The sequence below is a fragment of the Mirounga angustirostris genome, unplaced genomic scaffold (genome assembly GCF_029215605.1).
Source record: "Mirounga angustirostris isolate CCGP_5_RB_7025 unplaced genomic scaffold, mMirAng1.0.hap1 SCAF_7, whole genome shotgun sequence".
Taxonomy (NCBI): domain Eukaryota; kingdom Metazoa; phylum Chordata; class Mammalia; order Carnivora; family Phocidae; genus Mirounga; species Mirounga angustirostris.
Window position 1 is genome coordinate 57,315,566 of NW_026991715.1, and position 26,105 is coordinate 57,341,670.

General features: G+C 35.6%; 1 protein-coding gene across 7 annotated transcripts in view; it reads right to left on the reverse strand.

The window, feature by feature from the left end:
• CERT1 (ceramide transporter 1) overlaps positions 1-26,105 on the reverse strand; it is a 147,199-nt gene that overhangs the window by 95,134 nt on the left and 25,960 nt on the right. For all 7 annotated transcript variants that reach the window (XR_010413103.1, XR_010413102.1, XM_064596251.1 and 4 more), the window contains one exon: positions 20,294-20,410. Coding sequence is in view for 5 of the 7 variants with exons in the window: in XM_064596251.1 (XP_064452321.1) it covers positions 20,294-20,410 (117 nt within the window). In the remaining 2 variants the exon portion in view is untranslated. The remainder of the gene's footprint in view (positions 1-20,293; positions 20,411-26,105) is intronic.

Sequence of the window (26,105 nt, forward strand, 5' to 3'; positions counted from 1 at the left end):
AGTTCATGGCAGAAAGAAAGTTTCCAATTTCGGGGTGCCTGGGTGGCTCAGTTAAGTGTCTGATTTCGGCTCCAGGCATGATCTCAGGGTCCTGGAATTGATCCCCATGTCCCTGTGTCGATCTCTGCATGGGGCTACTTATCCCTCTCCCTCTGCCCCTCCCCCCTGACCTTGTGCACCTGCTCTCTCTCTCAAATAAATAAAATCTTTTTTTTTTTTTAAGATTTTATTTATTTATTTGACAGAGAGACACAGCGAGAGAGGGAACACAAGCAGGGGGAGTGGGAGAGGGAGAAGCAGGCTCCCCGCTGAGCAGGGAGCCTGATGCAGGGCTCGATCCCAGGACCCTGGGACCATGACCTGAGCTGAAGGCAGACGCCAAATGACTGAGCCACCCCGGCGCCCCAATAAATAAAGTCTTTAAAAAAAAAAAAAAGAGGGGCGCCGGGGTGGCTCAGTTGGTTAACCGACTGCCTTCGGCTCAGGTCATGATCCTGGAGTCCCGGGATCGAGTCCCGCATCGGGCTCCCTGCTCGGCGGGGAGTCTGCTTCTCCCTCTGACCTTCCTCCGTCTTGTGCTCTCTGTCTCTCATTCTCTTTCTCTCTCAAATAAATAAATAAAATCTTAAAAAAAAAAAAAAAGAAAGTTGTCAATTTTGTCAGTCTGTTAAGTAATCACACCATGGAAGATAATTAATTGAACTCCTGGATATTGGGGTACAGTTAAACTCCGCATTGTAATAATACTTGGGGTTGGCATTCTTCAGAGCACCAATTTTATAGCCCACCTTTGTTAAGACAAAAGCAGTATTAATGATATACACAAAAGAATTGAACATTTGAAAAAAGTAACTTCCAAGTACCTGAAAAACCTGCTCAAGTGTTCTGGATCTCTGCTTACTTTCTACAGTTATTTTTAAAAACAACTATGAATAACTTTAGTTCTAGTCACTAAACTTAACAGGTAAAATAATATCTAATCATTTTTGGTATCACACCTAGTAGCAACAATTAGAAGTTTTTTTTAGCTTATTTGATTTTCAAGATTAAGATTAGGAATCATTAAAATTAAGTACAATGTATTATAGAAACTATTTCTACTGACATTTTATATCCTCTGTGTTCTAGTTCCTGAAAATCCATTACATTTCCTACACAGCTACTGGTTTACCCAAGACATCATTCTTTTTTTTCCCTTTTCAAGTTTTTAATTTAAATTCTAGTTAGTTAACGTATGGTACAATATTGGTTTCAGGAGTAGAATGCAGTGATTCAAAACTTACATACAACACCCAGTGCTCATCACAAGTGCCCTCCTTAACACCCATCACCCATCTAGCCCATCCCCCATCCACCTCCCTCCATCAACCCTCAGTTTGTTCTCTATTGGTAAGAGTCTTTTATGGTTTGTTTCCCTCTCTTTTTAACCCCCTCCCATACGTTTATCTGTTTTGTTCCTTAAATTCCACATATGAGGTGAAACCATATGGTATGTCTTTCTCTGACTTATTTCACTTAGCATAATACACTCTAGTTCCATCCGCATCACTGCAAATGGAAAGATTCCATTCTTTTTGATGGCTGAGTAATATTCCAGTGTGTGTGTGTGTGTGTGTGTGTGTGTGTGTACGTACACACACGACCTCTTCTTTATCCATTCATCAGCCCAAGACATCATTCTAACTGAAAAACATTCTTTTAGGTATAAGAACATTAAATTTTTATACTGATTTAATTAATAAAATGTTCATGCTATCATTTTTATGTAAATGATATTAATACTAGTTCAGAACATTTTTCCGGTTCAGTAACACTTCATTTAACTTAAGTTTATTATTCTATGAAGAAGAGGAAAAGGAGGGAGGAAGAGTGAGAAAGGAGGAAGAGGAATCCACAACCAAAAGAGCACACAACAGCTCACGGAAAAGAAAGAAATATCTTAGGCAAAGAGACTAGAAATTTATCCATGTGAAAACCAGTAGTCTCCTAAAATTCTAACTTCCACGATATACTGGTTGCCAAACATTCAAAGTGAAATTGTCATACTTCAATAATGCTTGTTTATATAAAAACTCTATGAAAGATACTGCAATACATTTTTAACTATCAATTTACTAACAAATTACATATAAACTTAAGACTGCCTGGAATCAAAGCTCTTCTCCAAGACTTACCACTCCTCATCTCAAAGCAAAGCAATGTTTTAGTGATGAAGCAAAATAAGTATTTTTGTGCCAGAAAAAATTAATGAAAGGGTAAAGCATGCCCTTTATGTAAACTGTATCTCAAGAAAATTGATTTTTTTTTTTTTTTAAAGATAAAACTAACCTATGACAAAAGAAGTAGGCCAGGGAGCAATGGGGGCAATGGTTACAAAGAGGCACAAGGAAATTTGGGGGTACAGATTACAACTGTCCAAACTCAACTGTCCAATTAAAATGGATACATTTTAAGAATGTAAATTGTACTTCAATAAAATAAAGAAAAAAAGGTAAGCTTGTTTCCATATAATAGAATCCCACCAAAAGAGAATTCTAATTACACCAATCATATAGCTCACAAAAAGTAAGACTTTTGAAATACTGTGTCCTAAGCTACTAGGTTCTTTTTTTTTTTTTTTTTTTTTATTCTAAGCTACTAGGTTCTTTACCTAAAATGGCTCTAGTTTCTTCTCCTCTCTTTTGACAATAACACTAACTTTCTAAGTGTAGTCTTTCTACACTTTAATCGTATTGGTTTGGTAAAGTTTCTCATTAGATTTAAATATTGAAGACTGGAGTTAAAAATAAGAATCTATCAGTAACAGACTAAAAACATAAGGTACTTCTTAGTTGTTTAGATACCTACGTGTCATTCATTTCTAAACAGAAATTAATCTGAATTTCCTATTTAAATACAGAACCATCCTCTGATTTACAATAGAAATTTTATAGTATTAAAATAGATTTTGGATTATTTATTTGCAAAATATTCAAAACCAAACAATTTGAAATTTAAATCCAAATAAATCTACACTATCTAGTTGCTTTTTGTCAATGAGTCTTAGAGGAAGTAAAAACTGCTTATTTTTTAAAGATCTTTTAAGATCTTGAAACAAAACAGAAATACCACGTTTTTCTAAAGGTTTGTTCACCATAAAACATACTTATCTCCTCGTCTATTTTTTCAGGTTCCACTATTTCAAAACAAGTAATATTTCCTCACAACTAAGACATGATAGAAAAAAGACTCTACTACAGCAATAACTGATAGTGCTGTACATTTTAAGTAATGGCTAATAACTGAATGTGGAGGCTAAGAGTTTAGTGTAATTGTATTTCTACCTCTAATCAAGTTTCACTTAAATAAATTCCATTATGAAGCATAAAAAGTCATTCCAAGGAAAAAGAAATAAACTATAAGCAACTGCGCTATTATCCAATTTAAATAATGGAGATTCATTTGTCACACTATTTCAGTCAACAACTGCACAAAGGTAACTTAAATACAAATTAATGTTAAATATACATATATTCACACAGATGTATCCTCACTGTTTAAAATCTAGTCATTCCAGGGGCGCCTGGGTGGCTCAGTCATTAAGCGTCTGCCTTCGGCTCAGATCATGATCCCAGGGTCCTGGGATCGAGCCCCGCATCGGGCTCCCTGCTCAGCGGGGAGTCTGCTTCTCCCTCTCCCACTCTCCCTGCTTGTGTTCCTGCTCTCGCTGTGTCTCTGTCTCCGTCAAATAAATAAATAAAATCTTTAAAATAAAATAAAATCTAGTCATTCTGGAAATGTCTATAATTGTGCCAATGATACTGACACTGCAGAAAACATTCCTGACGGTATTACCACAATGTTCAGAGTAATTTATGACATAGCCACAAAATGGATCAAATCATTTTTGGGAGTCACAGAATAAAAATTAAAGAATACTCTCATTACTGGGGCGCCTGAGTGGCTCAGTCGTTAAGCGTCTGCCTTCGGCTCAGGTCATGATCCCAGGGTCCTGGGATCGAGCCCCGCATTGGGCTCTCCGCTCCGCTGGGAAGCCTGCTTCTCCCTCTACCACTCCTCCCCCCCCCGCCTGTGTTCTCTCTCTCACTGTGTCTCTGTCAAATAACTAAATAAAATCTTAAAAAAAAAAAAGAATACTCTCATTACTTTAAAGAAAGATCTTCAGGGGCACCTGGGTGGCTCAGTCGTTAAGTGTCTGCCTTCGGCTCAGGTCATGATCCCAGGGTCCTGGGATCGAGCCCCACATCGGGCTCCCTGCTCCGCAGGAAGCCTGCTTCTCCCTCTCCCACTCCCCCTGCTTGTGTTTCCTCTCTCACTGTGTCTCTCTCTGTCAAATAAATAAATAAAATCTTTAAAAAAAAAAAAAAAGAAATATCTTCAAACTGTATAGTTACGCTTGACTGCCTTTCTTATTCACATAATGTGGCTCTCATTTAGTTTTAGATTTCTCTAAAAAAATCTAATCTATCATCAAAGATATCAATATTTTAAAAATATTTGGTCATAGGTGCTAAAAATATTTCTAAAAGAAAAGTTATAAAACTATTCTGAAAAGGGGCAATGTTTCTGACATCTCCTTTGGCTTCCCAAGATGTTCACTCCGAAGGCAACAATACTCATCCTGAATTTATAAGGTATGCTTTTTGAAGGCAAAGTGGGGTGAGGGAAGCAAGGATGGAAATGGGAAAAAATTACTTTATTGCCACAACTGATATTCTGTTAAATGTTCTTAAAAATTGTAACATGCTTTCAAAACCTCATTGGTATGATTTTGGGACTAATACTTCAAAGGTACGCTAGCTTTTTCTTAATCCCACTCACTGTTCCACAAGAAAAAAGAAGTTGAGCTTACTTAAAACCACTAATTACCAATATATAATATTTTGAAAACACAAAATTCTATCTAAAATTAATAATGCAGAATTCAAATACAGTTACTTTGCAAAAAATATCCTTCCTTCCCAATTTGCGTGTTTATAAGCCAGATTCCTGAACATGTTTTGCATAAACATAGAATGCTATTTTTGCTCAGTGAAACACTTAGTTGTATCCGTCCTATATAGAACAAGGTTTATTGCTTTTAAATACAATGAGACCACACCTTTATTATATATTCCTTTTTATTAAAACCAAAAAAAACCCAAAAAAACCCTCACAACAAAAAAACCCACAATCTTTTGGCCACTAGAGGGGATCAGTAGCATTTTCCAAGTAGCAGTATACTTGGAAAACTGATACAAAGGTTACTACTGGTCAAAGTACAATAGTAACCTCTAGATTAATTCCTTTATGTGTACCTTTACCCTCTGTATCTTGACTTTTTGAGAAAAATTAAAGGCATGATAAATTAAATCATATGGTTCAAAGTTATGAATTTAATAAAACAACAGAAATACCTAAGAACAGCTTTGAAAAGAAAACTTCCTCAAAGTCACAATTAAATTTTGTATTTTGGCTTAATCATGTTGAGAGAGAAACATAATTTTATACAATCTGTTCATCATCCCATCTAGACTCCAAAGGCAGTGGTTAAAAAATATAGCAAAAAGGCTGACTTATTTTAACAGCATCCACCTTTTGAAAAGCTTAATCTTTTTCCTAATAATACTCTCCAGCAAGAAACACAGCAAAGAAATTGAGACAGAAATGAAGTAACTTCCTTATGGTGTCAAAAATCATCTAGTTATTAGTGGCATAGTTCCCTCTGCCCCCAACTACGCTGTCTCCTTCCATTTTAACTATGGAAAGAGAGAATATACAAGATTAAATGCTAACATAAAAACAATGGAGCAGGGGCGCCTGGGTGGCTCAGTCGGTTAAGCGGCTGCCTTCAGCTTGGGTCATGATCCCAGGGTTCTGGGATCGAGCCCCGCATCGGGCTCCCTGCTCGGCGGGAAGCCTGCTTCTCCCTCTCCCACTCCCCCTGCTTGTGTTCCTTCTCTTGCTGTGTCTCTCTCTGTCAAATAAATAAATAAAATCTTAAAAAAAAAAAATGGAGCATTTTCCAGAAATTAAAATGCTGAAACCCATAATAAAACCAAATAAGCTTGCTAAGCTGTGAGCATCCTTACACCTTACATTCAGGATTATTTTAAAGCAAACCACATGAGAAGCAAGACACTAACCAATATAACTGTGATTTAAAATATATAAGTTGCAGTGGCAACAATTCTATTTTTGTCTAAGTAAACATAAACATATTATTTGAGATAAGAAAATTTGGCATAACAATTTCATGCCCATAAACATTAAAATCTCATCTACTTAGCCTTTTAAATACTTATGGACACCACCACCCCCACTGCCCCACAGAGCAGCTGCCTCCGAAGTTGCAAGAACCCAAGGATAAAAGAGAAGGTTCTAGTATCCCTATAACCACTGAAAACTCTACAAGTCAGTCACTACCTTCTTGGGCTTAATTTTCTTATCTTTAAAATGATATAGGTAGTCTAGGACTGTAATTCTCTGTATTAAACCTGAATACCTAAACATAGGCTGAAATGCACATATGCAGTGGAGGCCAAATGTAAGGCAGTCCTTTGTTGAACCAGATGGAAAGATAAAACAACTCACTGATATAATGTACCATATGAGGAGAAGGTCAACTCAGAATAATTTCCAGGAATTACATCACCTTATGAATCAAAGAAAATTTAAAATATATTTAAGAAAATGGTATTAGAGAGGATTTTATCATATTCTAACTGCCTAAATCCCAGCAGCACTCCACTAGAATATTTGCTTATTCTCGAGATTTTTTTTTTCAAATAATACTGGAAAATAGAACATTTGCTCAGATTAGTCCAGAAAGATTTTCTTTTCAGATCCCATTCTTGTATCATAATTTAAAATCCAGTATCAAACAGATCATTTGAAGGTCATTTATGGAACTTGGTTATTTATTTTGCATTTTCTTCTACTGGAACATGAGATGAGCTTTCCTTTACAGAAATATCTAAACAGGCCAAGTGTTGTAGTGAGATGAAACTGGAGGTGTTAAACAGGGCCTTGTCACACACCCTAGTTAAGTGTTAAAAGAATGTTAAATAAGGAAATTAGACACTGCCTATTACAATCCAAAGTACTACAAAAATGCCCAAATACAATATGGTACCGTAGAAATAGAGAGTAACAACAGCTACCCCCACTCTTTTCTTGACTTCAGAACTCCGTTTCTTGCACTTATAATTTAGGCTTTGGATTCCATAATACATCCTTATAGCTAAAGGGGAAATTAGTAAGCTACCAAGTACTTCCTCTGTACTAAAAGCTGTTTGTCACAATCAGTGACACAAAAGATAATCATGATTCTAAAGAATTTTGACACTCCGAAATTCAGACTTACCTTTTAAAAAAATTCCTCCTTTAAGGGAGTCTGGAGGTCCAACTGTCTTTTTTCTGTGACATTAAAATGGAGGTAAGAAATAACTAGATAACTATCAAATTAAGTGGTATAAAGACAGTCTGTTAAACAAATTTTCCACCCTAGTGTTAGAGGGTTGAGTAACTTTCTAAAAAAAAAGTTTTAGATATTAATTCCAGAAAGCCACCTTGAATGCATTTTAACAACAGTAAAAGCTAAACTTGGGATATTTACTTTGTACCAGGCATGATGCCAACACTTTAAGTACATTATCTCATTTAATTCTTAAAATAGCCTATGTGAAATGGGTACTATTACTATACCCATTTTACAGGTGATTTTATTTAATGTCTTCAGAGTCACACAACAGGTAAGTAAGGGAGCCAGGATTTAATTCCAGATTCAAGTGCCCATGATGTTAACCATTATGCTATATTGTCTCAATATCCAGACTTTGCTTCTATTTCTTTCAAATCTCTTTTTGAAACCAATCCTGAGAATAGTTCTACTGATTAGATTTTGTTGCCCCACTCCCACTCTAGTTTTTAAAAGTAGTACCTGCCTGTTATAAGGAAAAAAATACAAAACTACCTTCAATCTTTTTAACTGAGAGAGTTATTCTTCACTGTGGTGTATTTCCTTATTCTCTGTACATTTCCCCCTCAAAACCTTATTGAGATAAAGTTTTTTTTTCTTTTTTTTTTTTTAAGATTTTATTTATTTGACAGAGAGAGACACAGCAAGAGAGGGAACACAAGCAGAGGGAGCAGCAGAGAGGGAGAAGCAGACTCCCTGCCGAGCAGGGAGCCCGATCCCAGGACTCTGGGATCATGACCTGAGCCGAAGGCAGACGCTCAACTGACTGAGACATCCAGGAGCCCCTGAGATAAAGTTTATCCTGTTTTCCTTTCCATCTAATATAATTTTCTCCTTATAATATAGCTTTGTTAGTGTTTTATTGTACTATAATTTTGGTATTTATTAGGCCAATTATTAGGCCCGTGGATTTTTTTTGTCTTTGCATTTAGTATTTATTGCCTTCCTACATAAAGCATTTTTCTGCAGGTGAGTTGTGTTTTTATGATAGTTTCTCAGAAGTAGAACTGCTAGATTTAAGGGTATGAGCACTTTTGATATCTCTTGTCATGTACTTTCCAAAAAGACTGCACTGATGTACATTCCATGTGCAGAATATGCAGGTCTTCGTTTCACTCTAACTTTACCAGTACTATTCGTTTTTATGACCCTTTTTAAGTGAGGAAGATTAAAAATGTGTTCTATTACTTTATTTTTGTACAAGTGATATATGTTTACTGTAAATATTTCAAACAATACAGACAATACTGAAAACTACAAAAAAGAAAATGAAAATTTAGGCCATTTAGAAACGACCAATGTTCCTTCTTCCAGATACTTCTTTGCATGTACAGCCTCACATTTGTACATAAATGATACTATACTGTTTTGTAGCTTTTCTTCCACTCAGTAATAAGTTATGGGTATTTTTTCATGTTTGATAGAGATCTCAATTTCTCCCCTACTCCCTAAAAAAGGAGTACATACCTTTTTTGGAAATTTTAGGTTTGGGGCCAAAGTCCCAGAATAATAAAGAATGTTCATCTGCTGACCATTTTATGTGCATGTATTTCTTTTAGGATCTTTGCGGAGAAGAATTTATGGTTCTAAGAACTCCAGTTTCCTTGGCTAATTATAATCTTACATTTCAATAAACCTGCAAATACTGCTTAAACATTTGTAAAACCTGATTTTTCTCATACTGGGACATTTAAGGGAGCTTCAAAAAGCAACAATAACTGTTTTGCCACTATCCCCTCTTTGCAATTAGATAAAAAGAATACAATTATGACTTTTTTATCCCACACCTGCGGAATTTCCTTCTGAAAGAAAATATGCATTGGCCCGTTTTTTTGGGGGGGGGGGCAAATCATAAAATAAGAAAGTTAAAAGAGTAGTACTGATACTTTGTTACGTCTGCTGCTAGCTTTCTAAAAATTTATTTTCTCCTATTAAGTGTTCCTAGAGTAGCAATATAAAGGAATATCCTGCCTGTGTTGGGGGTGAAGGGGGAATACAGTAGCTAACATTTATCAAGCACTTATGATATAATATAAATACTACAAAGTATTGTTAAAGATTTCTTCACTGTGAGGCACACTTCTTACTTCCTTGTCTATTTCTTCAAGTTCCACTATTTCAAAACAGGTAATATCTCCTTACAACAGAGATATGCTAGAACAAAAGACTCCCATTACAGCAATCCTGATGTAACACATTTTAAATAATGGATAGTAAATGAATATGGATGCTGATAGGAGTTTAGTATAATTCTACTTCTCCCTCTAACAGTGCCTTATAAGCATAGTATGGACTTGATCTTACGGGAAATAGGAAGCCAAACAGGATTTAAAACCGGAAGTAAAGAAACAGATATCTATTTTTAAAGAATTACTCTGGCTATACTAGATAGGATTTTAAGAGGAACAAAACTTAAAAGCAGTTAGAAAGCTGGAGAATTTATCCAAACGAGTCACTCAGAGACCAGAACTAAAGAATGGCAATGGGAAAACAGAGAAAGGGAATTAAATGATGACAATACCTAATTACTCCTCTATCCCTCTACAGACCAAAGGGGTGTTTCTGAAAAGAAAAAAGGGCTAGAAAATGAACAGTGATAGAACTCCTATCGACCATCTTATCTTGTCTGTCAAGGTCATGGGCTTTCCATGAATGAAAAATGACAAGAATTGTTTTCAGCTAGGATAACATTTTAACCTGTAGGATACTCATTTATTTTGCTACCTATTCTTACTGTTTCTAATTCCAAACCAACCCAGAATATTTACCAGACAATAAAGACCATGTGAGAAAAAAAAATTTTTTAGGCTATTAGCTAAAAAGATTTGATGAAGAAGAGCTGTTTTGTGTTCTTTGATTTAAGAAATATTTTCTCCCAGATAATGTCCAATAAACTCAGCAAGTAAAATTAGAGAATAGTTTCCACTGATGTCAAATGCGTAAGCCATGCCACCCACCATTACTTTTCTACATCAACCAGAAAAAACAGAATCCCATCTGTCTTGGTGACTGTCAGAAATATTCTCTCCTGATTAAATAAAAATTCAAATACGAAAACTGTAAAAAAAATGACTTTTGTAGCATAAAGCCTCATTTTAATAATTTCTACAGTTATAATATAGGACAGTTACTGAACTCTAGATTATCTTTTAAAAACCTTATCTAAAGAAACATTTTGTAAGCTAATTATAGACTAATAAAGAATAGAGTAATATTCATCTAAATTGCCAGTGGCAAGTGATGTAGAAAATGGGGTTCGGAGCCAACAGCCAAGAGAGAATTCTTGAGATGTCTCTGGTGCAAAACGGTAGTTTTATTAAAGCACAGGGACAGGGCCTGGTGGGCAGCAAGACCTGCACTGGGGTTGTGATGTGTGACTGACCCCCTGCTTGTGTTCCCTCTCTGTTTCTCTCTGTCAAATAAATAAATAAAATCTTAAAAAAAAAAAAACAAAAACAACTTTGCTAAAGGCAAAAGGTAATCTTAGCTTAACATTATCCTGATCCTGCAGGATCCTGTAAGTCTCCCTTAACATATAAAAATTCCATTGGAAACTTCCTTTATCTCTACCCCCCAAGATACATGTTGGTAATCATCCTATTGATGTACTTTTTTTTTTTTTTTTTTTAAGATTTTATTTATTTATTTGACAGCGAGAGAGGGAACACAAGCGGGGGTGAGGGGGTGGGAGAGGGAGAAGCAGGCTTCCCTCTGAACAGGGAGCCTGATATGAGGCTCGATCCCAGGACTCTGGGATCATGACCTGAGCTGAAGGCAGACGCTTAACGACTGAGCCACCCAGGCACCTTTGCCCTTAGCAAAGTATTAACATCGAGGCAGCCAAGTGCCTGTTTTAAGGACTCCTCAATGGGCTGTAGGCAGTAAGGAAATTTAATTTTTTTCTTTTGCCTTTGTTTCCCACGTCAGCAAATATGTGGTATTATAAAACCTTGCAAATTTGGTAAATGCTATACAAAATTATACATTACATTTTCAGAACATTATTATTTGTATAACTGCCAATCCCACCCTACCTTTTAAGCACAAGTAAATATGCAATTAATTATAAATGGACCAAGAGTGGCCAATTCATAGTAACCTGGAGTGAAAAGGCAATGAGATTTTCTTAAGACATTCACTTTGAGAAATGCCAAGAGATTCGAGCAGTGAGGAGTAGGAGCTGAAGCTGAAAAGAAGCCAAACAGGAAAAGGTCATGACAAACCAAGAAAAAAGGAACTAAGAGGATGGGAGAGCAAAAGTTATTGTTAAACAGGAACTATGAAAGAGGAAAACAGAATGAAACTAAGCTACATTAACTGTAGGTGGGAGAGGCAGGTGATAGAGTAACTGAGTTTTGTTAACAATAACAACACTCAGTTAAGTATACAGATCCAGTTTTCTTTGCAGGTAGCGCACTATAATTTTTCTTGGTTCATGGCAATATTCCCATTTCTCAAGGTTAACATGGATTGGCCTGTATTCCCTGTAACCTAAAAACCTTAATTAAAATAAATGGACCTATGACATCAATACCTGTGTGATCTTCTCAAATTTTCAATATTCATCTGATCTGGACAACTATGTTCAGTGTCAGCAGATATTGCAAAAGTGTTTCCCAAAGTGTTTGCACCATTTTACAACTGTTGCTCCATATCCTCACCAACACTGGTATTAAGTCCTTTTTTTCTTTTTATTTCTTCTTCTTCTTATTTTTTAAAGTTACACTGCCTGGTGGATGGTGGTACCTCACTGTGGTTTAAATTTGCATTTTCCTGATGACTAACAGCATAGAGTACCTTTTCATTATGTTTATTATCCATATGAATATCCTGTTTTATGAAGTGCCAGTTCAAGTCTTTTGGCTAATTTTGTTTTTATTTGAGCTGTGTAAACTTCTCTTACTGATCTATAGGGCTCTCCCTGTCTTTTTGACATAAAATGTTGTCAAGCTATATCTCAACTGGCTACAAAGTTAGTATGATTAGCTACCTAAATATCTTCGTTTTTTCACCAACGTATAATCCTTGGATTCCTCTTTTATCATCTTGGTAAAAGGTAAACACCTTCCACAGATAGAAGAGCATGGCTGATATAAATTAATGACATTCTCTCTTTTCTATATGATATACTTTACTGAGTATTTAGGCATCATATGGAAGTACAAAATGCAGATGTCAGCTCAGGAGAATTCAGCTTTCAAAAATTCCAGGTAACAAAAACTTACGAAGTTATTTTAAAAGCCCTTGACAGTTAAATTATTTTTATTCCAGAACACTAAGAATATTAAAGAAGGTTGGTATTTTGTTTTGTTGATTTCACCTCCAACCTCAAAAGTGCTGGCTGGTAGTGTGCAGGATCTACACTTAGGTGTTAAAAAAAATTTACTAACCATGTATAGATTACTACTGTAAACAATTTAGCAATTAACTCCCACTGGTAGGAACTGACCAAATTCTTAATCTTAAGGAGAGAAACATCCAGAAACATAAGGAAGTTTTTTTTGCTAGTTATTGTAGTCCAGTTGTGATCCCAACTACTTCGTTTTTCTACAACTTCTATGAGAAAATGACAGACCCTTGACTACTCTGGCAGCTGCTAGACTTACACTTCTCTCAAAAATGAGAACTCGTGAATGTAAAGGAAAAGTAAAATTTGATTCCATTCTTCTTCCCTCTATCACCATGATATGACGCAAACAGGTAAACAGAGAACTGGCTGTAATCCACCAGTCACATGAAATTACTTACACAAAGAATAATACACTAAGGGTGCCTGGGTGGCTCAATCAGAGGAGCGTGTGACTCTTGATCTCGGGGGCATGAGTTCAAGCCCCATGTTGGGTGTAGAGATTACTTAAATAAATAAAAACTAAACTAAACTAAAAATAGTGGTTAAAAAGTTATATCTGCATTCTTAAGTCTTTGCCAAGTAAATCAGACTCAAAATGCAAAGCTAAGTTTATACGATAATCATTTATAAAGCAGACAAGTATAGAAAAATTTCTAGTATCTGTTAAGAACATTTTCCAGTATTACAGTTGATTAAATATGGCAGAGATAATATGACTTTATATGACTTTGATATTTAAGAAGTGCTAAGAACTAACAAGTATATTCTGCCATCTAGCTATTCTAAAATAGTTTCCTAATAAGCTTATGTCAAATTTAAGACAAAAGAAATTAAAGTGTCAAATAAGCAGAAACTGCTCTTAAAAACAGAGAAAAAGCACGAAAATCAAGTTAACTCTGAGACAGCATGGGAAAAAATTATTTCATTATGGCAAAGAACAGTTTTTAAGAGGTCTTTAAAGTGAGTTTTGGGTATCATTTAGGTGGCTCAACCATGAGAGTATTTTGGTAAGAAACTTTTTTCATACTCCATCTCATTTCAAGCAAAATATGTAACTTTTTTTCAAAAATTGTTTTCCACTTCATTTCCTCAGAAATCCCTAAACTTCTCAGGCTGAGAATAAACCTTTCTTCTGAAAGTATTCAACAGAGCTTCAGATATGAATTAGTGGGCCTTCACAAAGGGATACGAATAAATTTATAAACATTAAATTACAAAACAACTGCCTGCAAATTCCCATTACAGAAAATAAACACTAATAATAATTACCACTTGGATTCTTCCTCCCTAACTATGTATCTTCCTATGAGTCCTCAATCCTTGGATAATTTCCAAAATGTGGGGAAAGTCTGCGTGGCCCATGATCACCAAAATTTCAGATCTACTAAGGTTCTCCCTTATGGAAATAAAGGAATGTCATGATTACCACAAACTGTCAGAGCCAAACAGCATAACTTTCTCAACATGATTCTTAAATCCGCTAGTACCAGGAGAACCTTCCTGCTAGTTTTTTTGAGGGGTGGGGGAGTATATTTCTTTTCTGGTAAGAAGAAACTATGTTTAGTCAAAATCACATTTATTGCAATTGAAGATCCTAGGAATAATCTTATGATTCTTGTAAATAATAGCATCAACAAATAGCTTATCACATTTCTTTGATAAGCTAATCATGCAAAAAATGTTCACAGAGGCCCTTTGACAATACACAGACACATCTAGTAGAAAAGTATATTTCCCAAATAACTCAAATAAAACCCAAATAAAATAACCAATAAAAACAACACCTTAATCTTTACATTCAGACAGCTTTTAGTTTTCAAATGATTTTCACAAACACCATCTCATTGGACCTCAAGACAACATGAGAGATGGCCAAGAGATTAAAAAAACAGCAATAAAAACCTTATCTTTTAAAAATCATTTACTTAGGTGTGCCTGGGTGGTTCAGTTGATTAAGGGTCTAACTCTTGATTTCACCTCAGGTCATGATCTCAGGATCATGGGATGGAGCCCACTGGGCATGGAGCCTCCTGAGGTTCTCTATCGATCTCTCCCTTTGTCCCTCCCCCTGCTAGCTCTCTCTCTCTCTCAAAAGAAAAGAAAATAAAAAACATTTACTTAGTAGTGTCTCAAATCTTAAGGAGAAATGCAGAATACAAATGCACTCCACACAATAAAGCGAGCACACTATATCAAAATAAAATTACTGGTCTGGTATACATACACCCCTTGGTATATTTTAAGTCGAAATAGAATCTTTGAATTTAAGAATGACCTCAGGAATATCTTTCTTTCACAGGGGCTACTGTCTAATGTCACAATGAATTATGCAACTTCCAATATAATGCCAACATTTAAATCAAAGAATCATCTTTTTAAAACTTTTCTTCTAGTGAGCAAGTTATTTTGGAATGAATACCAAGGAGAAAAAACAGCAGCAGACAGAGAATATAGAACCTGCTATATTTCTGTCAGAAATCATTCTAACAGCAAACATGAAGATTAAAGGAAAAACAAAAACTTCAAATATCATAAATTTCTTCCATAAAATCTGTTTTACAAAATACTGTAAATTATTTCAACTGGAAAATTTATGTGTCTAATGCTTTGCTGATTCCTACAAAGTTGTGTATCTGAGTCTTTAAGGAGCTTATGGTCTAAAATAAACACTAGAGATACGAAGAACTATAAAAACTATGGGAATATTGTGATTCAAGAAGTCTGACGGTTTAAGTCAACAAAATCTATTTCACATAAATACATACTTATAGGATGGCAGAAGTGCTTGTTGGCCAAAAGCTCTGGTTCTCAGGTCAGACAGACCTAGGTCTGAATGCTGGCTCCTTTAACTAATTAGCAATTTGACCTTGGACAAATTACTTAACTTCTGTCTCAATTTCTTCATCTATAAAAATAGGATAATAATGTTAACCTTATAAGACTGTGAGAGTAAATGGAGATAAAGTATGTTTATCACCATATCTGACGTACATTAATCCTCAAAAATGTTAGCCATTATCACCACCACCACCACATTATTATTATTAAAGAAGTCGTGTAAGATAGAACTTTCGGTGTATACGAGTGTGTGTTAAACAGATTGATACACAGTTATTAGAATGAGTAAAAGGGCCACCTGGGAGGGAAAGAGCAGAAACCTCCAACTTCTTCCAGATACTAAAAATTACTAAAACCTGTCAGGGAAGCCCTAACAAAGGCTTAAGAACAAGAAAAGGAATGAAGGCCCACCTGACGACATCAGAAGAGAAAAAGGCCCACTGTTCCAAGTGTCTTGTGTCACTGTAAGGGCAGGTGGTGTAATGAGGAAGTAAGTGTAAATAGAACTGTATGAGCTGGAAGGACGGGAACTCATCAACTTTGAAGTACAACAAATTTGGTTGAGTTACTTTGCTTGCTTTGTTTTTCTGTTTTTGTGGGGGTAGTGAGGGTGGTGTGAGGGGGAAGGCACCAAACAGCATACTGTCATCTTTCCTCCTCTAAGTGACTGAACAAGGTCATCCAGCTATTAAGAAGTATAAGCAGTAGTGCCAGGATTCATTCCCATATTTATCAGACCTCAGAATCCACCACTCCAACACTAACCAAAACAATATAATGTCCTTTTTGACAGTCCATGGGCAGAAAGATGAGTTCCTATTTGTCTTTCACATATATGGCAGAACTCAAATGATACAATCTAAAGGAGGTAAGCTTATGGGAACTATTTCCAAATATTCACTTGTCTTTTTTTTTTTTTGTTAAGTAGGCTCCACATCCAGCTTGGAGCCCAACGCAGGGCTTGAACTCACGATCCTGAGATCAAGACCTGAGTTGAAATAAAGAGTTGGATGCTTAACTGAATGAACCACCAAGCTGCCCCTCCAAATATTCAGAATCTCCCAGTGGAACTGATAGAAAGCAGAATCAACATAAAATTGAATCCAAAGAATCCATGAACTAAAAGGTAGTAGAATCTCAGGCAAGTTACTTAAATTTAATCTAAACTTCGTTTCCTCTACTATAAAACTATAAAACAGCACTTCCCTCACCTTTCAGGAGAGTAGGGAGAAAATAAACACATGAAGTACATAATGCAATGATTAGTACTTGGGTGATAAGTAGGAGCTCTTATCGTCGTCGTTATCATCATAATCATCATCATCATGCTTTAACAATTTGGTATTAATTTTGAATTACCAATATAACAATGCATGCATAATAGTAAAATTACTAAATTTAGGTTCCACATTCAATATTCTTTAGTGATACTGAAGAATGAATTAGGAAACATTTCCTCACTACACTACCTCCCTTCCTGGTCTATGGGAAAAAAAACTTTGTTGAATATGTATAGTGATTGCATTTGAATTTTCTCCCTCCTAAGAATTAGTTTAGTAACTCAGGCAATTTACTTTTGGAATTCATATTCAATTTAAATATTCACTGATATGTTGCTTAGTTGGCACATATCACATAATTTATATTACAATTAAATAACTATTAATAACAATTAACATATCTCCTTCACTGTCTATTAATCAACTATTTGTAGAAATCAGAAAGGAAAAGTCTGTATGATGTATCTGAAATCCTGCTGTTGAATCTTTTTTTTTTTTTTTGGAACCTTTTTCTAAGAACTTAAATTTACCCAAAATCTGTTATCTCAGTTTAAGTCACACTGCTCTGGACCCAAAGATTATTACTATTATTATTTTTTTTAAAGATTTATTTATCTGAGAGAGAGAGGGAGGGAGTGCGCATGTGCATGGGGGGAGAGGGAGAGAGAAAATTCTCAAGCAGACTTCCCACTGAATGGGGCTTGATCCCAGGACCCTGAGATCATGACCTAAGCCAAAACCAAAAGTCAGCTGCTTAACTGACTAACCCACCCAGATGCCCCTGAGACCCAAAGATTATACCTATCCATTGTTCAAAGATGCAAAGAAATCAATGATAGGGAAGAAATAACATGCTTTATGCATCCTTCACTCAAGGAGAAAATACAAAATGGGAACTTGCAGAGAATTCTGGTTTGGCTTTTTACTAAGCAAAACAAGCAAAATAAAATATGCTTAATTAAAACAGAAAAACCAGCCCTGTAATCTATATTAGCTGATTAAGCCTTTAAGTCATAAGTTAAAAATATAAAAATTAGTTCTACTTAATAACATCTTTAATCATTAGTAAGAGGGCTGGCCCTGATTAAATACACAATACTGTCTCTTTATGTGCACATTAGTAACTCTCACTGAATGCAGAATTCTTCATCCCAAAACAACAGGTATAATTTAGTAAATTTAATTGTCACTCCAAAGCCCTTTCTTTTTCTACTGTCATAAATGAGAAAATATATCAGCCACTCTGGTAAGTAACCTTACATCTATTACCTCATGTATTCCTTATACACACCAAGAAGAGGTAAATTACCATACACCCAAAGTCGCATACGGTACGCAGCAGAGGATGTAGTGTCTGAATTAAGGTCAGCCTAGACCCAAAGCATTCAGAATCTGGAATTCAAGCTCATCTCTTTTACATAAAAGAAAACTGCTTCCCATTTTTAGACTCTTTTCTGAAGTAATAAAGATAACTAACATTCACAAATTTTTAAGATCTTATTTTAAGTAATTTCTACACCCAACATGGGGCTTGAACGCACAACCTTGAAATCCAGAGTCCCATGTTCTTGTGACCGAGCCAGCCAGGTGCCCCAACATTAACAGAATTTTAAATCAGTATAATATTAAAGCTAAAACAGAGGGGAAAAAATGGGCATCACAGCCAGTTTTCTTTATGCCAGGAAAAATTCATAATCAATAATCAAGAAATAAAAGCTAATGCATGATCAGTATCAAAATGAATATACCTGTGATACCTCAAACAAGACAGGTTTTTCTTGTTTTAGTGTGTGTGTTGTGTGGGTACATGTTTTGCACCTGTTAAATGACCAAAACAGGTGTTTCAACTACAACTCTGTGAAACCCAAACAAACAAGTACAGACAAGCATATGAATAAGTACAAAGTTCTTTTAAGTCACACTCAGGAATGGCATCATGAATTTACACCTTTCCCTATTCCTTATTTTATCATAATAAACTAAAATAGCTAATAATGCAGATTTGATATCACACGTTTCTTTAGTCTACATAGCACTTATTCACTTTTTTTGTTAAACATTTTATTTATTCTTTTGGGAGAGGCAGAGAGAGAGAGAAAGAGAGAGCACAGGGGAGGGGGACAGAGGGAAAGGGAGAAGCAGACTCCTCGCTGATCAGGGAAGGAGCCCATACAGGGCTCCATCCCAGGACTTGAGTTGAGATCATGACCTGAGCGGAAGGCAGACGCTTAACTGACTGAGACACCCAGATGCCCCTTATTCACACGTTAAATAACAAGAATGTGGCTTATACATTTACAAAGGAAATACTTGCTAAAGGTTTATTATTAAACAGCTCCCTATTTGAAAAAATTAAATGATTTACAAATGTTTACACTATGAAATTACCCAAATGGCTATCATCATGCTTTAACAATTTGGTATTAATTTTGAATTATTAATATAACAATGCATGCATAATTACAAAAATTAACACTGAAGCTTCTAAATATTAGGGTTATACATCCAATATTATTTCAAAACCTTTTATCCAGATCATACAAAAGGCATTCACTATGAAGCAAATCCTAAGTATAAAAATCAAGATTTGTTTTATTAAAAAAAGGGTATATTTTGTTTTAATTAACAATGAAGAACATTTGTTGGTGTGCCTCTCAACTTGCTAGATGGAGTGCCGCCCAACTCATGAATCGTTTAATAAAGCCAATTAGATCTTAAAAAAAAAAAAACAATTAAAAATATTTGTCATAACAAACTCCCTTAGAGCAACTGAAGTGTTAGAAAAAAATTATTTCAAAAATTTATATCTGGACTGCTTTAATCTTTACCACCCAAATAATGTTCAACTTTTTTTTTTTTTTAAAGATTTTATTTATTTATCTGAGAAAGAGAGACAGAGCACAATAGAGCAGCAAGGCAGAGGGAAAGGGAGAAGCAGGCTCCCCACTGAGCAAGGAGCCCGATACAGGACTCGATCCCAGGACCGTGGGATCATGATCTGAGCCGAAGGCAGACACTTAACCGACTGAGCCACCCAGGCGCCCCAATGTTCAGCTTTTTAATAACACATATTACATCTCAAAACCTTTTTTTTTAAAAGAATTTATTTATTTATTTGAGAGAGAGAGAGAGAGCAAGAGCAGGAACACAAGCAGAGGGAGTGGGAGAGGGAGAAGCAGGCTTCCCACTGAGCAAGGAGCCCGCTGTGGGGCTCGATCCCAGGACCCTGGGATCATGACCTGAGCCGAAGGCAGATGCTTAAGGACTGAGCCTCCCAGGCGCCCCTACATCTCAAAACTTTTTAAAGGAGTTACTGTCAATCTCTTGCCTAACCCTCCATGGACAGGTAGACACTGGAACCCCTACCTTGTGCTGTTCGATGGCATCTATCCACTGCTGTCTGTGATCTGGATCCTGAGCACGAAGATACCAAACGCTATCATTTACACTAATATCAAATCGGCACTCATCAAAATCATGAGGCTGTGGAGAAAAAAGTAGAAAATGAAAAGCAAAGCTAATTATATTCTTAGAAGTGTTATACCCAAGAGCAAAAACATGAACATATCCATTCTGGCTGGTGGGAGACTCCTGTTATTTTTTTTATATTTTTCCACTCAAATAACTTTTTTGAAGATGTCTCAGATAAAGAGCACAACAAGAGCTCCAAAAACTAAGTTTCACCCAACTATTCCTACAAATGAGTTGATACATAAATTTATTTAAAAAAACAGAGCTAACATTTTCATCAAATGCTTTGAGTTAGCTTAACCAGTGGGAACGTCACCATAAGCACAAAAAAACCCACCAAAATAAGTTTTAGGGAAGGTGTTTACTACTTTTTTTCCTGCCTCCATTATTCAAAAGTAAATTCTCATCATGAATAGTTGTATTTCATTAAATGTGATAAACAAAATATTTTTACATTCTATCACAAAATAATGTTAACATTTCCTTCAAAGTATCTCAAATTAACTTCTAACTTTTTAAATGTCTTTGATAATAACAGCCAGGAGAGCTTCCAGTGAAAAGCAAAAATAAAATAAACATTACATTAGACCTACGTTAGATAGAAGAAACCGCCTGCATCAAAAAGTAAACATCTAGTGAAAATATCAATTAATTGGTTGTCTTTTACATTCTTCGTAAGAATATATAAAATGATTATTTTATATCCTTGATTTTTGCTAAGTAAATGAATTCAAATATGACAGGATCACATCACATATACCACCTCTTCTTCTACCAGACAGAGCATAGAGAGTCAATCAATTTCTTCTCCTGTGAATAATCTTATTCTTAGAGGGGAGAAAGTCTTCTGGTCAAAGTAATAATAAACTTATTTGATGAACTGATTCTACATATTGCATTTCCAAGATTTATTCTTTATTCTTTCCTCCTTTTAACAGCATCAATCTTTTATCTCCTATCTGTTTAGCAAAAACATTGTAACTTCACAATGTTCTTTTGATTACAAAACAGTTTCTCTTTTAAGATTAAAACAACAAATCATAGTTCTGACTGGCTAAAGATATAAGTTAAGCATTTTCTGAATCACAATGTGCTCGACATCATAGTTCGGACTATGGTGGGGATAAAATATAACAGAAAGAAGAAAAAGGAAAAAACAAGAATGCATACCCTGCTTCAGTAATTATGAACATAGAAACACATAATAGACAACATTTAAACACTCATCAACAATGACTATAAATTTAATGAAATGCCAAATATTCAAGCCTTAAGAATGGAATCCAGCTACTGAAAAGAGTTTCCTTGGAGGGAGCAAAGAACAACCAAGTAAATAATTTTAACTGATCAGTCTATTGCTCTAAATAAATAGCTCAGAAGTTTTTAAACTTTCACTTCATAATCATTCTCATTATATTTCTAGCTACCATTCCTGAAAATGTTTTACAGTTTGTATTGTTGTTTAATAACCTCATTAAAGCTTTAGAAAATAAAATACATATTAGTTCAAAATTTACTAGTTTTTCCAGCAAACACTTTTTCCTCCTTGACATCTTCAAAACCTCCTCACCATCTTCCAGTGAGTACAGTGCCACATTTAAAATATTCCTGAAAACAGAAACCTACCACTAGGCTTCCTCTGGACACGTGTGACTTAATAAAATCTAAAATCAGTATGTAAAATTTGCCAAATTTCTAAATCTACCAAGTATACCACTTATGATTTCTTCTCCTTGTTTCAAAGTTTAGAAATGTGGAAAATTCAAGCTTTTGATAGACAGAGTTGCACAGAGATAGAATAAAATGACAGTCGAGAAAGCTGGAATTTAAAAATTTGAAAACTTCAATGGAATGTCACCCATTACTATGAGATGCAGTATCTCCATACCTATATACAGAGATGGTGGTTGACAGAAAATGTACCAAAAAAAAAGGTAGCGAGTTCTACTATCAACAATCTGACAGGTTGGTGGCATAAAAGAGTGATGAACCAATTGTCAGGGGATACAGAGTTTGTAAACACAGAAGCCTTGAGTTCCCAAAATGTGTAAAAGCAAGGCAAGCTAAGTCTACAGGGCAAAGAAAATGACAGACTTCTTAAAAGGATGTGTTTCAGAGAATACTGAAGTCTAGACAACCAAGCTCACACGTGTCAATGCACATACAACACCTCCCAACATGTAACAGATAACTGCTTGATTCAAACACAAATGCAATGAACACAAGTCAGATTACTTTACTCTCCCAAAAACCAAGTTGTGTCCCCACTGAGAATGCATGCTACAGAATAAAGCCAACAACAGAAAGGAAAATGTAGGTGGGCCTCATACTTTACCCTGTCAAAATTCATTGTTAGGGACAAAAAAATTTATCAAAAGGTAAATGGCACTTATATCTAGTGTCTTGGTTTGTCTTAGTTCTTTGGACCTCTATAACAAAAATACCATTGGGTAGCTTAAACAGAAATTTCTCACACTTCTGGAGGCTACAAGTCCAGATCTTAGTGTCAGCATAGTAGGGTGTTTGTGAGGGCCCTCTTTCTGGTTTGCAGATGGCTGCTTTCTAGCTGTGTCCTCATATAAAAGAGAGAGAGCTCTCTGGTCTCCTCATCCCCTCAGAAGGGTGCCAATTTCATCATGTGGGCTTCACTCTCATGATCTTATCTAAACCCAATTACCTCCCAAAGGTCTCACCTCTGAATACTATCACAATGAGAAATTAAAGCCTAACATGAATTTTGGGAGGACACATTCAGTCCAAAGCTTTCACTATCAATCAAAATAACCTTATAGGAACAAGAGGCATAAATCCACAGAGAAAAATAAACAAAAATTTCCAACAATATTTATTATTATATTTATTTATGAGAGACAGAGAGCACGTGTGTAGAAGTGGAAAGAGGGGCAGAGAGAGGGGGAGAGGGACAAGCAGACTCCCAATGAGCAGGGAGCCTGACGCTGGCTCCATCCCAGAACCATGAGATCATAACCTGAGTCAAAGTCAAACGCTTAACCAGCTGAGCTACCCAGACACCTCTTGACAAGATTTAAAAGTGGAATGTGGTAATTGAGTTAGCAGGCTTGAGAAAGCTAAAAATTAAACATCTACAAGAAAAAAGAAATCAAGCCAATTTGTATGCAATGATGGAAAAGCAAGGGAACTGGAGGCATCAGGTAGCCATAAAGGTAAAGGTAAGGGTGTAGCTGAAAACAAAATTGATCAAGAGTCATTAAAAGATGCAACTGAATCCCTGTAATCCCAAGCATTGGTGACTACTCACCTACTGCTCTACCAGTGTGCGATATTAGAGGCCCCACCCTTACCTCTCAGAGAGATGATATCAGACAGATTTAAGAAGTAAGGACAGTCCTACACAGCAGTGGGTGTGGGGAAAGGAAAAACAAAAAAAAAGCAGATATGGAAATACTCATATTAAGGAAGTATTCATATTCATTTCTTTCCCCTATTTGACTCCCAGAGAGCCAGCACCCTCACTTGTTCCTTCGCTCCCATTCCGCCTGCACGAAGATTCTTCTATGAGAAAATTAAGTAGTCCAAGAAAAAAGTGTATAGTAATGATATTTAAGGGTTTTATACCCAGGCACTTAATCAGTATGACAATTCTAAACCATGACGATAAATAAAAATTTACCTTTCAAATCTGGTAGATATGTGTAACCAAAATGAGAGAGTAACCACGAGAATTAAGAAGCATTTGAGATCCAGGAAAAGAAGCAGAAAGGGACTTCCCAGGAAGACAACAAGGAAAATGCCAGAACCAGAGTTATGGAGAAGACGCAAAAGCCAACATTAGAAAAGTATGACAGGGTGCTTTAGAAAAGATTTCTCTGGTGGAGGCAAGAGTAGAATGAAAAGACTATCTAAAAGGTTAAATTCAGCGGACAGAATGTAAGATGACTTAGAAATTCAAAGAAAGTCAACCAAAATTTTAATGAACTTTTATCATTAATATATAGTAAACTTTATCCATTTTAATCACTGCCACAATCAAGATGGAAAGGTTTTCATTTACATGAGCCCTTGTGAAGATTCCTCATCCTCTCTATGTAAAATCCCTCCCTCTGACAACACCTTCCAGAAACCAGGGATCTGCTTTTATCTGCTATTTATTAGTTTGCATTTTTAAATGAATTTATGTAAATGAAATCAGTTTGTACTCTTGTGCTTCAGTGGTTTTACTTAGTCTATTTTGATATTACATATATATATCCATTTTGTTATGTCTTACCAGTAACTGATTCTTTTTATTGCTGAGTAGAATTATAATAAACATAGCATATTTTACTTATTCACCTGTTGATGAAAATTTTTTTTCCACTTTTTTGTTATTTTGAAAACATTTGTTGTGAAAATTCGTATCTTTGTATGAATATATATTTTCACTTCTGACCTAGGAGTAGAATGCCTAACTCATAAAGTAGGTATACATTTAAGGAACTGCCAAAAATAGTTGTAAATTCTCACCAGCAGTCTATCAAAATCCAGTTACTCCACATCCTTGTTTGGGATTACTTTTGGACTCTATTCTGTTCCATCTGATCTAAATGTCTATTCTTGAGGCACCTGGTTGGCTCAGTCAGGAGAGCATGCAACTCTTGATCTGCGGGTTGTAAGTTCAAGTCCCACGTTGGGTATAGAGATTACTTAAAAATAAAAGCTTTTTAAAAAAATGTGTATTCTTACTCCAAAAATGCTAAATTATTGCTGCCTAATAGTCAGTCCTGAAATCATGTAGTGTTAAATCCTCAAACTTTACTCCCCTTTAAAAAACTGCTTTGGCTAATCTAGGTAGTTTGCATTTACATATATATTTCTAGACACATTTAGTACCAGGTTGTGAATAATAATTCGATAGGTTTTCTACAGGGTAATACGGGACAGTGTGATCTCTTAACAATATTGACCCTTCCAATCCATGGACATTTCTCCAGTTATTCATGTCTTCTTTATCTCTGCAATCTCATTTAGCCTTACTGTACAGGTACAATGCACGATGACAGACTGATTCCTGAGTACTGTTGTTTTTGTTACTGTACATGAAATTGTTTTTAAAATTTCACTGTTTATAGTATATAATACATCTCATAATTGTATATTAACCTTATATTCCATGACTGTGCAAAATTCACTTATTACTTCTACCAGCTGTTTAAATAATACACCTAAGGAATCTATAAAACATTGATGCCATCTGCAAATAGTTTTCCTTCTGCCTTTCTGATCTTTATGCCTTTTTATATCTTTTTTCTTGCCATATTGAAATGACTAGGATGTTCAAAACAAGGTTAACATTTAAGTGGTAAAGGCAGACATCCTTGCCCTGACATTAATCTTAGGCAGTAAGCATAAAATATTTCACTATTAAGTATGATGTTAAATTATGTGGGTTTTTTTTGTTTTGTTTTGTTTTTTGAGAGAGAGAAAGAGATAGAGAGCATGAGAGGAGGGAGGTTCAGAGAGAGCAGCAGACTCCCTGCCGAGCAGGGAGCCCGATGCGGGACTCGATCCTGGGATTCCAGGATCATGACCTGAGCCGAAGGCAGTCGCTTAACCAACTGAGCCACCCAGGCACCCAAATTATGTGTTTTTGTAGATGCCCTCCATTAGGCTGATTTTCCTTTCTACTTCTAGTTCTCTAAGAATTTTTTTTTCAATTTAAATGAATGTTCGATTTTGTCAAGATTCT